The 16,446-nt window shown below is 41.8% G+C and overlaps 1 protein-coding gene across 3 annotated transcripts in view; it reads right to left on the bottom strand.

Annotated features, from left to right (window-relative positions):
* Positions 1-16,446, bottom strand: part of LOC122461315 (aspartyl/asparaginyl beta-hydroxylase-like) — a 73,231-nt gene that overhangs the window by 15,157 nt on the left and 41,628 nt on the right. For 2 of the 3 annotated variants that reach the window (XM_043539581.1, XM_043539582.1), the window contains exon 3: positions 14,619-14,687. In XM_043539581.1, the coding sequence (XP_043395516.1) occupies positions 14,619-14,687 (69 nt within the window). Of the gene's footprint in view, positions 1-14,618; positions 14,688-16,221; positions 16,267-16,446 lie in introns of all 3 variants that reach the window. The other variant, XM_037892560.2, reaches the window with a different exon arrangement.

Genomic DNA, 16,446 nt, shown 5'->3' with positions numbered 1-16,446 from the left:
AGGCGCCTCTCAGTTCCTTCTTGCGGCAACTCTGACAGAGGGGTGGGGTGGGGGGTTGTCATGGAACGGACATGAGCAACACATCTCAAAAAACAACACATACAAACGGTATGTAACCATTTTTTTCTTCTTTGAGTGCTTGCTCATGTTGATTCCATGTTAGGCGACTCACAAGCAGTATCCCTGAAGGTGGGCTTGGAGTTCACAGGCATGCTGATTGTAACACTGCTTTCCCAAAGTGTGCGTCGTCCCAGGCCTGCTGGGTGATAACATAGTGGGAAGCAAAGGTATGAATAGATGACCTTGTCACAGCTCTGGAGATGTCTAGGATCAGAACTTGTGCGAGGAAGACCGCTGACAAATCCTGAACTCTGACTGAATAGGCCATCAAGATGGTCGGCAGCGGAAGCTTTGCCTACTCATAGCAAAACCTGATGCAGGCAGTTATCCAAGACCAGATTCTCTGGGATGTCATGGGCAGACTTTTTATCCTGTCCACCTCTGTCATAAATAGCTGTGCTGACTTGCGAAAGGGTCTAGTCCTTTCAATGTAGAAGGCCAGGGCACGCCTAACAAATGCAGACCATGTTCCTCATCCAAACTGTGGAGCTTCGGGAATAAGACAGGCAGAAAATGTCCTGGCTGTAGTGGAACGGTGACACCACCTTTGGCAAGAAGGCCAAATGGGGGTGCAGCTGGACCTTGTATTTGAAGAACATTGTGTAAGGGGGTTCTGAAGTCAGGGCTCCGATTTCAGAGACCCTTCTAGCTGACATAATTGCCACTAGAAAGGCAACATTCCAGGAGAGCAGCAGCGAACAAGAAGCCAATGGCTCAAAGTGGAGCCGTGTGAGACTGGACAGAACCAGATTTAGGTCCCATGGGGGGACTGGGACGTGGACCTGCAGATATAGTTTCTCTAAGCCCTTGAGGAACCAGACTGTCATCTCATAAGAGAATACTGACCTGCCCTGGACTGGAGGATGGAAGGTTGAAATGGCCACCAAAGTAGACCCTGACCAAGGATAGAGCCAGACCATGGTGATTCAGGAGGAGCAGGTAGTCCAAGATGGTCTACAGAGAGGTCTATATCAGGGCAAGACTCTGATCAGCAGCCCAACAGATGAAGTGAAACCAGGTATTATAGGGATAACAGAAACATGGTGGAATAGTAGTCATGACTGGACTACAGGTATTGAAGGGTATGTGCTGTTTAGGAAAGACCGACATAAAGGTAAAGGTGGTGGAGTAGCACTGTATATCAATGATGAGGTACAATGTAAGGAAATAAGAAGCGAGGGAATGGATAAGAGAGTCCGTCTGGGCAAAAACTACATTGGGGAAGAAAACTATTAGAGCCTCCCTGGGATAGTGCTTGGAGTGTGCTATAGACCGTCGGGATCTAATTTGGATATGGATAGAGCCCTTTTTAATGTTTTTAATAAAGTAAATACTAATGGAAACTGTGTGATCATGGGAGACTAACTTCCCAGATATAGACTGGAGGACAAGTGCTAGTAATAATAATAGGGCTCAGATTTTCCTAGATGCGATAGCTGATGGATTCCTTCATCAAGTAGTTGCTGAACTGACTAGAGGGGATGCCATTTTAGATTTGGTTATGGTGAGTAGTGAGGACCTCATAGAAGAAATGGTTGTAGAGGATAATCTTGGCTCAAGTGATCATGAGCTTATTCAGTTCAAACTGAACGGAAGGACTAACAAAAATAAATCTGCAGCTAGGGTTTTTGATTTGAAAAGGGCTGACTTTAAAAAATTAAGGAAATTAGTTAGGGAAGTGGATTGGACTGAAGAACTTATGGATCTAAAGGTAGAGGAGGCCTGGGATTACTTTAAATCAAAGCTGCAGAAGCTTTCGGAAGCCTGCATCCCAAGAAAGGGGAAAAAATTCACAGGCAGGAGACCAAGCTGGATGAACAAGCATCTCAGAGAGGGGATTAAGAAAAAGCAGAAAGCATACAGGGAGTGGAAGATGGGAGGGATCAGCAAGGAAAGCTACCTTATTGAGGTCAGAACACGTAGGGATAAAGTGAGACAGGCTAAAAGTCAAGTATAGTTGGACCTTGCAAAGGGAATTAAAACCAATAGTAAAAGGTTCTATAGCCATATAAATAAGAAGAAAACAAAGAAAGAAGAAGTGGGACTGCTAAACCCTGAGGATGGAGTGGAGGTTAAGGATAACCTAGGCATGGCCCAATATCTAAACAAATACTTTGCCTCAGTCTTTAATAAGGCTAAAGAGGATCTTAGGGATAATGGTAGCATGACAAATGGGAATGAGGATATGGAGGTAGATATTACCATACCTGAGGTAGAAGTGAAACTCAAACAGCTTAATGGGACTAAATCGGGGGGCCCAGAAAATCTTCATCCAAGAATATTAAAGGAATTGGCACCCGAAATTGCAAGCCCATTAGCAAGAATTTTTAATGAATCTGTAAACTCAGGAGTTGTACTGTATGATTGGAGAATTGCTAACATAGTTCCTATTTTTAAGAAAGGGAAAAAAGGTAATCCGGGTAACTACAGGCCTGTTAATTTGACATCTGTAGTATGCAAGGTCTTGGAAAAAATTTTTGAAGGAGAAAGTAGTTAAGGACATTGAGGTTAATGGTAAATGGGACAAAATAAAACATGGTTTTACAAAAGGTAGATCGTGCCAAACCAACCTGATCTCCTTCTTTGAGAAAGTAACAAATTTTTTAGACAAAGGAAACGCAGTGGATCTAATTTACCTAGATTTCAGTAAGGCGTTTGATACCGTGCCACATGGGGAATTATTAGTTAATTGGAAAAGATGGGGATCAATATGAACACTGAAAGGTGGATAAGGAATTGGTTAAAGGGGAGACTACAATGGTGAAACTGGTGAAAACAACACTGAAAGGTGAACTGTCAGGCTGGGGGGAGGTTACCAGTGGAGTTCCTCAAGGATCAGTTTTGGGACCAATCTTTTTATTTCTGACCTCGGCACAAAAAGTGGGAGTGTTCTAATAAAGTTTGCGGATGATACAAAGCTGGGAGGTATTGCCAATTTAGAGAAGGACCGGGATATCCTACAGGAGGATTTGGATGACCTTGTAAACTGGAGTAATAGTAATAGGATGAAATTTAATAGTGAGAAGTGTAAGGTTATGCATTTAGGGATTAATAACAAGAATTTTAGTTATAAGCTGGGGACGCATCAATTAGAAGTAATGGAGGAGGAGAAGGACCTTGGAGTATTGGTTGATCATAGGATGACTATGAGCCGCCAATGTGATATGGCTGTGAAAAAAGCTAATGCGGTCTTGGGATGCATCAGGAGAGGTATTTCCAGTAGGGATAAAGAGGTTTTAGTACCGTTATACAAGGCACTGGTGAGACCTCACCTGGAATACTGTGTGCAGTTCTGGTCTCCCATGTTTAAGAAGGATGGATTCAAACTGGAACAGGTACAGAGAAGGGCTACTAGGATGATCCGAGGAATGGAAAGCTTGTCTTATGAAAAGAGACTCAAAGAGCTTGGCTTGTTTAGCCTAACTAAAAGAAGGTTGAGGGGAGATATGATTGCTCTCTAAAAATATATCAGAGGGATAAATACCGGAGAGGGAGAGGAACTATTTAAGCTCAGTACCAATGTGGACACAAGAACAAATGGATATAAATTGGCCACCAGAAAGTTTAGACTTGAAATTAGACAAAGGTTTCTAACCATCAGAGGAGTGAAGTTTTGGAGTATCTTTCCAAGGGAAGCAGTGGAGGCAAAAGATCTATCTGGCTTTAAGATTAAACTTGATAAGTTTATGGAGGAGATGGTATGATGGGATAACATGGTTTTGGTAATTAATTGATCTTTAAATATTCATGGTAAATAGGCCTAATGGCCTGTGATGGGCTGTTAGATGGGGTGGGATCTGAGTTACTACAGAAAATTCTTTCCTGGGTATCTGGCTGGTGAATCTTGCCTGTATGCTCAGGGTTTAGCTGATCGCCATATTTGGGGTCGGGAAGGAATTTTCCTCCAGGGCAGATTGGAAGAGGCCCTAGAGGTTTTTCGCCTTCCTCTCTAGCATGGGGCATGGGTCACTTGCTGGAGGATTCTCTGCTCCTTGAAGTCTTTAAACCACGATTTGAGGACTTCAATAGCTCAGACATAGGTGAGGTTTTTCAGGAGTGGGTGGGTGAGATTCTGTGACCTGTCAGAGGTGCAGGAGGTCAGACTAGATGATCATAATGGTCCCTTCTGACCTTAGTATGAATCTACAAGTGCTTCCACTTGGCCCAGAAGGTCGCTCTGGTGGAGGGTTTTCCGCTACCTAATAAAACTTGCTGGAACTGCTCCAATCAGGCTTGTTCCTCCGAGTTCAGCCACACAGCAGTCAGGATGCCAGGTGCAGGGATACGAGGTTCAGATGGAATAAGCAGCCTTGGTTTTGGGAGATCGAGTCTGGGTGCAACGTGAGCTCTATTCCAGCTACTACCAACAGTTCCAGAAGTATGCCAAACTAATGCTGCGGGTGATTAGGATTATCCTTGCCTTGTCTCTTGATCTTTAAGAGGCCCTTGTGAATCAACTCTATCAATGGAAAGGCGTACAGCAGACCCCCACAGACTATGAGAGCAGAAAGGCATTGGACAGGGAGCGCTTACTGAGCCCTCATATTGAGCAGAGCTGCTAGCCTTTCGTGTTTTTCCTGGTGGCGAACAGGTCCATTTGGGAAGTGCCCCACTTCTGGAAGATGGCACTGACTACCTCAGGGTGGAGGGACCACTCGTGGCAAGAGGAAAAAGGACCCGCTAAGGCAATCTGCCAGCGTATTCCAGTCCCCTGGAAGGTGCACTGTCTTGAGGTGAACATGTTGGATGAAGAAGTCCCACAACCGTAACGCCTCCTGGCACAGGGCTGAGGAAGGAGCCCCTCCTTTTTTATTATAGATCAAGGCCATACTGTCCATCAGGATCAGCGCCACCTTGCCCAAGAGGTAAGGAAGAAACACCTGGCAAGCCAAGCAAATCTCCCTCAGTTTCCTGACATGCATGATGAGGGAGAGTTCCTCCTGTGACCGGAGATCTTGGGTACTGCAACTGCCAAGGTGGGCTCCCCAACCCAGGTCTGACGCGTCTGAGATCAATGTCACTGACGGGCATAGAGTGGCAAACGGTCATTACTGATCGCGGATCTGCCCACCAAGTCAACGATGAGAGAACGGCAGATGGGATTGTGAGGAATAATTCCAGGTGGCGTTTGCTGGAGGAGTAGAAGTCTGAGGTGCAGCCGTGCATACCGTGCATGCTGCCATGTGACCCAGCAATCTCAAAACATAACTGAGCGGTCATGAGTGGGTGGAATCTGACATGGGGGAACTGGACTTCTGGCAGGTAGGCTCTGGCCTGACTGAAGTTGAGCATTGCTCCTATAAAATCTATCCTCTATGCTGGGATCAGAGTGAATATCTGCTTGTTTATCAGCAGACCCAGCCGTAGCCAAGTGATCCTTACTATACTGAAGCTGTGTTGAACCTGAACTCGCGACTGGCCCTTGATTAACCAGTCGTCAAGGTATGGATAGATCTGTATGCCTCGATGTCTCAAGTGAACCGCAACTACCGCCATACACTTTGTAAAAATCCTTGGGGCTGATGAAAGTCCGAAGGTGAGTGCAGTAAATTGGTAGTGGCGCTGGCCCACCATGAATTGAAGGAACCTCCTGTGTCCACAGAAGATGGCGATATGGAAATAGACGTCTTTTACAGTCAGGGTGGCATATCAATCTCCCAGATCCAGGGAGGAAACGATGGAGGACAGGGAGACTATGGAGAACTTCAACTTCTTGAGATGTTCGTTGAGGAGAAGGTGGTCACTCTAGGATGGGCCTGAGGTCTCCTCTGGGCTTCGGGATCAGGAAATATTGGGAGTAACCCCCCCCCCCCCCGCGCCCCCCCCCCCCCACACACACACAGGAGAGTCTATCTCCTGGACGAGGAGATGCTTGTGAGAAGGGTGCCTGAAGAGGGACAGGACTTGGGGATGAGAGGGCGGGATGGATGAAAACTGCAGAATGTATCAGTGTGTCAAAGTGGAGAACACCAAGTGGTCTGAAGTTATTTGGGACCATGAAGTATGGAATGGAAATAGATGGTCAAAAACAAAAGGGCGGGGGGGGGGGAGGGGTGGATCCTGTGCTAAGTCTGGTACGCTGCCCTCAGGCGCACCCTCAAAAAAGGCCTGTCTAGGGCTAGCTGGGTAGGCCGAGGTGGAAGGTGCAGGCTGTCTGCGTTTATAGCCCTTTCCTTTCTTCTTGAAGGGCTCGTGCCTAGAGGTCCTGAGAACTTGTGAAGTAGTTGCGGCCGGAAGCCTTTTCTGGAGGCCAGGGACATGTATAGGCCCAAAGATCGCAGCATGACCCTTGAGTCTTTCAGCCCATACAGATTGGCATCCGTCAGCTCAGAGAAATGGACATTACCCTCAATGGGGAGGTCTTAGACCGACTGCTGCACTTCTGGAGAAAAGACAGAACACTGCAGCCATGAGCTATGCCGCATGGACACTGCCAAGGCCATTGACCTGGCTGCCGAGTCAGCCTCATCCAAGGCAACCATGATGGCCAGGAATTCTTGCCTTGAATGCTGAGGCAAGGACTCTTTAAATGTCATCACGGAGTCCCAGGTATTATATCTATACCTCCCCAGCAATGCCTGGTGGTTGGAGATCCTGAGTTGGAGTCTGGCAGTGGAATACATTTTTATTCCAAACATGTCCAGCATTCTTGTGTCCATATTTTTAGGTGTAGTGCTCGCCTGACCCTGTGTCTCCCACTTATTTACAGCGGATGCCAGTGGGGATCCAGGCGGTGGGTACATATATTCATAACCCTGGGTCAGGACATAATACTTTCTCTCTGCCCTTTTCAATATTGGGAGCAGAGATGATGGGGTCTGCCAGAGTCCTTTGACTAGTTTCAGCACCCCTTCATGGACTGGCAACGCAAACTTAGAGGGGGCTGCTGCAGCCCAGAATATCCAAGAGACTGTCTGTGGGCTCCTTCAGCTCCACTTCTAGCTCCAAATTCGAGATGACCCATTTAAGGAGCTCGTGGTGAACCCGAAAGTTATCCAATGGTAATAGTTGGGCAGGACCAGCCACCACCTCATCTGGGGATGATGATGAGGACAATGCTAATGCTGTGGGAGGGGCTGGAACCTCCTCTGTAACTGGGGTAGATGGCTCTGGAGCCGTTGCTGGAGCCTCGGTACCGGCATTGGAGTTCGAGACAGGCAACTGCAACTGCACAGGCGGCGCTGGGGCTTGCTTCTCAGATGTGGATGACTGATAGGAGTGGGATTCCTAGCATCAGGCAGAACCCCCAGGGGTTCCAATATGGCCAGTGTGTTGGCTACTCCCCTGATGGCCAGGCACCCACTGCAGGAACAGTCCCGAAACCCAGTGTACAGGCCAAATGGTGTTTCGGTGGCCAGGGGATGGATTCCCCTTCCAACTCTGAGAAGGAATTCTCCCTTAGAGACCACGGGCATGGATGTCAGTGCTTCCCCCTGCCAGCTATGATGGGGATTGACGCTGGAGGGAAGGAGACTGGCATCGTGACTCCGGAGACTGATACCGTGAAGACCAGAATCAATACTGAGACAGAGAATGCTGAGGAGTCTGGGATCGAGGAGCCAGCGACAGACCACGGTGGCAGGCCCATGGGGGGTTTCCCTCTGGAGGAAGCCGCCTTCACTGACTCCGAGGTCAAAGGTTAGTCTTGCAATGTGGGCGGCACGGGGAGGGCCATCAGGTCCCTTGAAGCCTGAAATGCCTCTGGTGTCAAAGTGGCTCTCAAGTGCAAGTCCCAACTGCTCCCAGGTTTTGGCGGCGGTTCCTCACTGGGCTCGGAGCCCTGGAGATGCTCCTGCATGCAACTCAGAAGATGGCAAGTGGCGTGGCACGGGTCCTGGCTCATCCGCCACTGCTTTCTTATCCTTCTTCAGTACGGGGGAGCGCCCTGGGACATGATGGGACCACTACCTATACTAACTAATCTAACAACTAAGAACTAATAGGTAACTATACGCAAGAAATGGAGACCAAAAACCACTAGGAACACTTGGAAGTGCAAGAGAGAAAGACATTCAAACAACTGTCACAGGCAGTAAGAAGGAACTGAGGGGGCATGGGGCTGGTACTGTCCCTTATAATGATGCATGAGTGTGGGATCCCAGGGGGCACTATGGATAGTGCTGGGGAAAAATCTCCGGCAGTGTGCACGTGGGCATGCACACACCTAACATGGAATCGACATGAATTAGTAGTCAAAGAAGAAACTAAGCATTCCTGCTTAGAATCATCAAATCCAATTTAAGGCTATCAAACTTTAGAGCTCACAATTATTAAATCTCTATGACAACATCCGAGAACAATGTTTGGTTTAACAACTGTGTATTTTAAAGAAAAGTTTGTCACAATTAAAGGGCAAAATATGCTCATAGTCAGTGTCCACTGGCCTGATCAAGTGTCTCTGGAGTTATTCTGCCCATTCCAGCTTATATATGGAGGTAGGTATCAAGAGTTGTGCTTGTTCTTGTTTTCTATCCTTTCTACCTCAGAGTTTTCTATAGCATCATAACCATAGTGGGTTTTTTTGTTTTTTTTTTTTAAACACTTGCTTGTCAATTCCCCTTGCTGGCATGCTGAGGATATATACAACACAAGACATGATCCGATCCGCAGGCACCAGAAATAAGCGTAGATGCTTTTTCACTCTGTAGCTGTATTATGTCAAAAAAGTATATTCCTTCATTTTAAAACAAAAGCAGTATGAGCTGGGACTAACCAGAGCAGTGGAGAGCTACTAAAAGAAATCAAAATTACAAATGTACAGATTGTAAACTCTTGAGGTGAAGACTTACCGGTACTATGTTTGCACAGTACCATGCACAACAGGAGCTTGATCTAAGTGGGGTCTCTGGGAGCTATAATACAAACAATGATTTTACATTTTTTGTATATAGAAACCACGGCTCTGGCTCTATACATCTAGAAAGTAGCCAGCAATCAATATGTTCCAACAATATAGGAAGAATACAACAGATAACCAGACAATTAACAGGCAATTAGTGGTGAACTTGAAAAAGACTGCCAAAAATAACTTCTCAGAAAACTATGACCTAGTTTTTTTAGTCTTTACAAAAAAAATCCAAAACCCAAGCTTATATATATTGCATATATTAAAACCACCCAAGAGAAATCCTAATGTGTCTGTCTTAGACCAAAAAAGGGAATAGATGCCTTTGCAAAAAGCCAAGCTGTCCAGATACTTGCATAGGCACAAGTGATACAAGTTCTTCTAGATTTTATCTAGAAGTAAAACTAAATATCAGAAATGGCTATTGTAGATTTGTTCTTAGGTAGACCAGGCTCAGTCAATGGTCCTTAATTAAATAGGTCCTTAAGCCCAGAAGAAACCAGATAGCGCTATTTAAAATCAATAGCAATCTAGGGAACCAGGGTTTTCACATACTGTAGAATGTGATAAGTATAGTACAACTGCTTCCATGTCATGACTGATTTTTTTGAGGGGGGTACATTTATTATCAAGAGAAATAAGGAAATGCATCTCTGCTCCCACAAATACTTCTCCCACAGAATAAGAGCATGCCAGTCTTCCATCTTTGAAGATGAAATATTAAGAGCGAATCTTAGGACTGCCCTACCAAGCTGAACGCTGCAAATAATTCTGCTTCTGCATAGTACCATGTGGATGTTACCTGACCAGAGATTTTTCCGATGGTGCTCCCTTTTTCCTGCTGCTTGCAGGTATTTTGCACTGAACATAAATGGTTGTGATTGAGAAGAAGTTTGCTGGCTTACAGATTTAGGGAGTATGCTGTTCACCCCATTCTGGCGATTATGGGACCATAGTTGTTTCCTCTTTTTATGTGAAAAGACAATGTTGAGGAATCCAGAGGAGCAGTATATTGACGGAGTTTCCTACACCAAAATTCCAGAAAATTGATCATGCTGCAACCTTCCAGGAACGTCTACTTGCAATGACCCAGAAATAAGTCTATCTTGATTCCACACTCCAAATGGTGTTCATGATTCAGACAGATGATGAGAATGTTGCATTTGGATTTCTATCCATAAAGGGAATGTGTTACTGAGGAAGTGCGTAAAACACTTCCAGAGCCTGGAAATTCCAGCTTCTAATGAAAAAATTCTGGAAAAAGGTTGGAAATGTAACATTTTCCAAGGAGTCTTATCCACATACAAGACCACTTTATCAATCAGTTACAGAAATTAGGCTGCGGACACATTGCTGTGGGTTTAGGAGCTGGTCTATTAAAAACTGGATCTTGTAGAATTTTTCCTAAATAGTTCCCAATAAGCCTGGAAAACAGAAGTGGCCTCAAGGTCTCTTCTGCACTAGGCATTGCTGAGCACAAGATATGCCTCTTTGTAGTCCCACTGAAGCCACTAATAACTGCAGCAGGAAGAACCACTTGGGCAGATCTCTACTGGTAAGGGAATTCCCCAAAACGCCCTCACTTCTACTTAGGAGGTCAATTTCCTTTCAGTTAGGATGAAAGTGAGGGAAGAGGTTAAAAAAAGAATCCAAAACATATGCTCTCAGAGAAGCAGACGAGGAAGCTCCCTTTTTCTAAGCAAAGGCAGTAGACAAGATTGAGGTGTCAGTTCAGTCAACAGGAGGAACTAGCAAGTAAGGAAAAAAGGGTACAAGAACTCTTGGTAGTTGTCTCTATCATTTGGAATGAGAAGGTTAATCAAATGGCTACACCAGTGGACATACAAGAAACTAATTTAGCAAACTTGAAAGCTAACTTCTTTTTAAAAGGGTGCATAACATAGCAAAGAAAGAATAGCAGGATTAAAAGAGCTAATATTCTCTATTCTTGATTACTTTGTTTATGCATGATTTGGCAACTTAAAACATAATGCTGCTTTGCACTATTTTTTTTTTTAAAAAGATTATAACAAATATAGAGAAATCCAATATAGATTTAAATTAGCCACGCATTTATTTACTCCAGCCCAAAATAATGCAGGAACCTTATATTTGCTTAAAGTTTCAAAAATAAGTTTTGAGGACCAAAATTCTGCCCTCATTTACACCAATGCTTCATGCAGTAGTTATAGGCCATCTCCAATGTCTTTTTTATAAAACATACCATGCATCTTTCAAAGATCCCCAAAAACTTAAATCAATTCAGCCTGAAAATAAGGGCCTACAACTGAACTGCGAAAAACTATTTTGTTTGGGCAGAAAGATAAAGGTTGTCTGCCCACCCACAAACTACTGCTTCAAATGCGTGAAGGGTACTAGCCAAACACCCAACCTTACTCCCTGTGAAGTCAATAACTTCAACAGGAAGAGGAATAGGGTCCAAAATCAATACAAAAATTTAAGATGGATACTCCTCCTGTTCCAGTGTACATAAATATTGTAGCACATGATATATTAAAATCATCTACTTATCACACTCCTGCAATAAAAACCTACATTCCTTTTGCTCCTCTTGAAAGCACATTGGTGAGAATCACTTTTCGCTATTTAGAAAATGTAAATTATATTTATAATTAAGTTAACTAAAACAAATCTTAAACCTCCTGCTGGCAGCTACAGTATTATTGAAAGTGGATGTCACCTTTGGTGCTGCCAGTAGGAGGTCTGAATGTCAAAGATTTTAAAGCACAGTGGTTTCTCTCCTACTTTAAAGGCCAGTTAAAGAGCAGAAAAAATTATGGTTTATTAGCATTAAATATTATGCAGTAAAGATCTTCTCATTATTAATACTGTATTAAATTAGCATGGAAACAATCTCTTAATTTTGTACTCCCACAGATATATGCACCACAAAAGATATCCTTTGACAAAAAGAAAAAAAAAATCTAATCAAAGTCACACAAGATACATAGTAAAATAGTCACACCATGCAAGTACTTGGATAGTTACACACAAGCAGATGAAGTAGCCGTATTAATATACGTGTTTCTTCATTAGCTTCACAAACTTAATTTTAGATGGCACGTTTCTCAGGGCAGGGTCATGTCTTTTACTTGTCTTTAGAGCCCTATGAATATATATGGTACTATACAGATTATCTATTTATACAAGATTATTAACAGAACCAAGTCCCTTGGCTACTATCTATTTCTTTCCTAAAATGTGAACTGCAATTAAATCATACTATGGAATGGCTTGACCAGTTTTATTTTTTTAATTCCTAAAGTTTGTGTATTAATCTGCAACAGAACTACTTAAAACCACCCATTATTTTTCCCATCCTCCAGAACATATTGTTGTAACAGTAAAATTATATTTCAAAACTGGTATTTAGAGGGGAAAAATAGTAACTGATCTGTGACCTTTTATAACATATTTAAAGGAGACCGTATTTATGTTTTATGCACATTGGAAGGTGAGTTTATTATAGAAACAGTGTCACAGAACTGGCAGAATCCCCAATCATATCAAGTTCTGTAAAAGTGGAGATGTATCAAAGAGCAACACATGTATCTTGCTACCAGCTATGCAGCCAGAATGAGATGGCCATGAAAGCAATATTCAGAGTATTGTCCTATTTATATACACCATGAGAAAATTCAGATTTGCAGAATGATTACAGGAAAAAAAATCTGTTAGAGTTTATCATAAGTTGACAAAAAACAAAGATAAATACAAGCATGTGTAATGTTCAGTGCCAGCTCCCAATCTGTAGCTCTACAGACACACACAGCCCCATAGTCATAGGTTTGATTAGAATTCTTCTTGCTCTACCTGTCTTCAGCAGACTGAATGTAGCTCTGATCTCAGGAGTTCTCTCCCTAAACAGAAGAACTAAACAAATGGACTGGAGAACAAAGATTCTTGCCTCTCTCTTCAGACAGGAATCGGGGAGGGTAGCACTAAATGGCCGTTCAGAGAGTATGCACAACGTCCTGATTCTATTCTAGAAGTTTGCACTGAAGTGTGGCATCAACACATAACACAAGAACTACAGGTCACCAAATGAAATTAATAGGCAGCAGGTTTAAAAAAAAAACAAAACAAAAAAAAACCTAAAGGAAGTATTTCTTCACACAACGCACAGTCAAACTGTGGAACTCTTTGCCAGAGGATGTTGTGAAGGCCAAGACTATAACTGGGTTCAAAAAAAGAACTAGATAAATTCATGGAGGATAGGCCCATCAATGGCTATTAGCCAGGATAGGTAGGAATGGTGTCCCTAGCTGCTGTTTGCCAGAAGCTGGGAATGGGCAACGTGGGATGGATCAACTTGATGACTGCCTATTCTGTTCATTCCCTCAGAAGCACCTGGCATTAGCCACTGACCCAGTATGGCTGTTCTTATGTAATATTTTGCAATGATTCACCATCAAGATGCAAACAGTACAGGTAATTTCAGGACACTGAATTGAAATTTTTCAGTTACTCTTTCCAATTCCATTTGATGACAAAGTATTTCACCAGCTTTGTACACTGAGTAACAATTTCTCAAAGTTTTCTATTCAACAAGTACACAAATTATTTTCTCTTTAGTTTCAACAGTGAGGTGAGTTTTGAGATCAATATATTGCTCCTTATTTCCCTCTATTCAAACTTCCTGTTTACCTTTTTTTAAAAGACTGTAATGATCAATGTTGTTATAATAGAGTGGAAGGGAATTGTGGGAGAGATTCAGAAAGATTTAGTTTGGATGTCAGTCCGACCAGTATATGTATTGTTTTTACTGGTAACATTTATATATGTGCCCAGAACTCTGAATAGGTTAATTTGAACAAGAGAAAAAGAAAAGAAGAAAAAACTGAAGTCAAAACCCAACATGGAACTTATTTTCAGCTACATATGAAATAACCGTGCAAGTCTTGATCCAAGTTTGAGACATGGTGGTCCAAAGGTCTTAATGAATCTGATGTAGTACATTGACATGAATAGTATCTCAAGTTTATGTTCTAGAAATATCTCCACTAAAATTCCAGGTGAATACAAGAAAAGGTATTGTCTAGCCACAAATGGAGTAATGTTGGTGTGCTCCAGAGGAAGCATAGACTAGGCTTTTTCTATGTCAAAGGGATAGTCAATGTTATGCAAGACCTTTGAAGGGCAAAGGAAGTAAACAGTGATCTTTGGAGCTTTCAGGACCCCTCTGAGGGACAACAGACAATAAAGGCAAAATGCTCATACTTTTAATGTATAGAAAGCATTTATAAAATATTTAGTTATTTCTACTACAACCTGATTTACAATGGACCTGACATATGTTTGAACAATGCTGTAATACTGTGAGCGTTTTAAGTACTGGTCCATCTTACATAAAATAATCAATTTTTAAAAATTCTTGGTATAATAAGTGAATACTTTGAGGTCTGAGGATCTTAAAGTCAAGTAATGTGAGGTAATAAATAATTCTACCTACTTTGTAGAGGAAAAAGAGTTCCTACAATTTTCATGCAAAGAATTATATTTTTAGGGTATTTCTCTATTTCCCAATTTAATCACTTAATGTCAAAGTGAGACAAAATCAAGCAATATGAAATATGAAGGGTATGTTACATAGACTTCAGATTGTAATCCAAAAAGTTGTGTGTGTACTTGCCTAGCAAAACTTTGGCATCTTCCACATCAAAATCTCCATCTCCATCAGCATCATATACCCCAAGCTTGCCTAAAAAGCAAAAAAGAAGGGATAAGGATGAAAGATTTCAGTAAAATTCTTCCAAAGTAATATGTTCAACATGTGTTCATTATATACAGTGGGTTGTAAATATTATATATATTTTAATGATTTAGCCTCTGTCTGCCTAATTCAATTTTAGGTCACGTGGAAAACAGCAAAACCATACTGAGTACAACACATTCTCTAAATAGGATTCTTAATGGAGTATAGGTCGATATCTATTTCAATGCATAATTTCTTTAGTCTGTCACACACAACAGCAAGTATATAATTCAATTAGAAATTGTGCACTTTATCTGAATGTATTGAATTCAAAGCTAGCTGTATGACAACGAGCAATCTGAAAGGGTGTAATCAAACAAATTTATGCAATCTAATCACCATTTCTTTTTTTCTCTCTTCATACTGACTGCTATTCTAGACACTTCCCATATATATGTTATCGGACAGTTAAAATTATGGTAGACTGGTTTCAGTATTGGGTTAGTGGAACAGAAGCAGCCCATATCCCACAAAAAGCGGGAAAGAATTCACAGACATTTCACCAATGGCTACATAGGTTTACTGTAGCTAAGAAACTAATCATCATCCAGGGCATATCATCATCACTAGTCATGACCCATGGTATACACGGAGAAGCAAAAGCAACATGTCATAAATGGTAGCTGCCTTAATCAGTAAAATCTAGTAAGGATTTTTAATACATGATCAAAACATGAGAGATCTTGCTTTTCTTTTATTTCAGCCACAGTAGCTTTAGCAGCCATATAGAGTTAACACTCAGGGGAACGTAGTCTCTTTTAGAAAATAAAGTATTACCTAAAACTATGTCATCTAAAAGAAGATGTTTCCTGGGATCAACAAATGAATTAGTAGGTCATTTAATACTTAATTAGTTTTTGATATATCTCAATTATCATGGCAAAACTCAAGCCTGAATCACAAAGCTGTAAGATCATGGGGAGGAGTTGTAAAATTTAGAGGTTCTTACAGCCTATCAGTTTATTCTGAGCATGCCATTGCTTTTCCCTTAAGGAAAGAACGGTTACCAACCACTAACACAGTGGCAAAAATTTATACAAAAATAAAAATAAATGTTAACCACTATTTTCCTGTTCTTCACAAAAAAATAATCCTACAGAAAATTTTAATAAACTAAAATATAGTTTATAAAATAGGACAGTTTGGTGGAAGCTGAATTCCAGGAACAGGTCCAGAATAGACTATAAATAAGCCATCACTACTCTGTTGCAACAATGAAATCTAAATTACTGCTGTTGATTTTCAGATTGAAGTACATAGTTAGAAATTCTGTAACATTCAGCTAGTAAGAAGAACTGAATTTCTCCAAGAATAGGAAGAAAAAAATTAGAAACAATAGAATGCCGGAGTCTTTTATTTGAATAATGACTGAAGGAAAGAAATTTTTTTAAAAGTTAAAATAAAGAGTAAAACAGAATATGATTAGCATAAAATTTTAACTCCAGGGAGAGTGAAGGAAGTTTGTTTCCCAATAGCCTACCTTGAAGTACCTCTGACAAGTTATAACGGAAGTCCTTTGCTTTGGCTGCATGCATGGTAAAAATACAAAAATCATTATTTGCATCATCATCAGACCCTATCAGGTTTCTAATCAGATGTTTGAACCTTACATACAGTTCAAGTATAATATCCTCCTAGATTCACCTGCATCAAAGATCAAGTACAAACTAACAAAGCATCAGCCAGGTGAAGACTGGACGGATTT

The sequence above is a fragment of the Chelonia mydas genome, chromosome 2 (genome assembly GCF_015237465.2).
Source record: "Chelonia mydas isolate rCheMyd1 chromosome 2, rCheMyd1.pri.v2, whole genome shotgun sequence".
NCBI lineage: Eukaryota > Metazoa > Chordata > Testudines > Cheloniidae > Chelonia > Chelonia mydas.
This window is presented reverse-complemented; position numbering and strand designations above follow the sequence as displayed.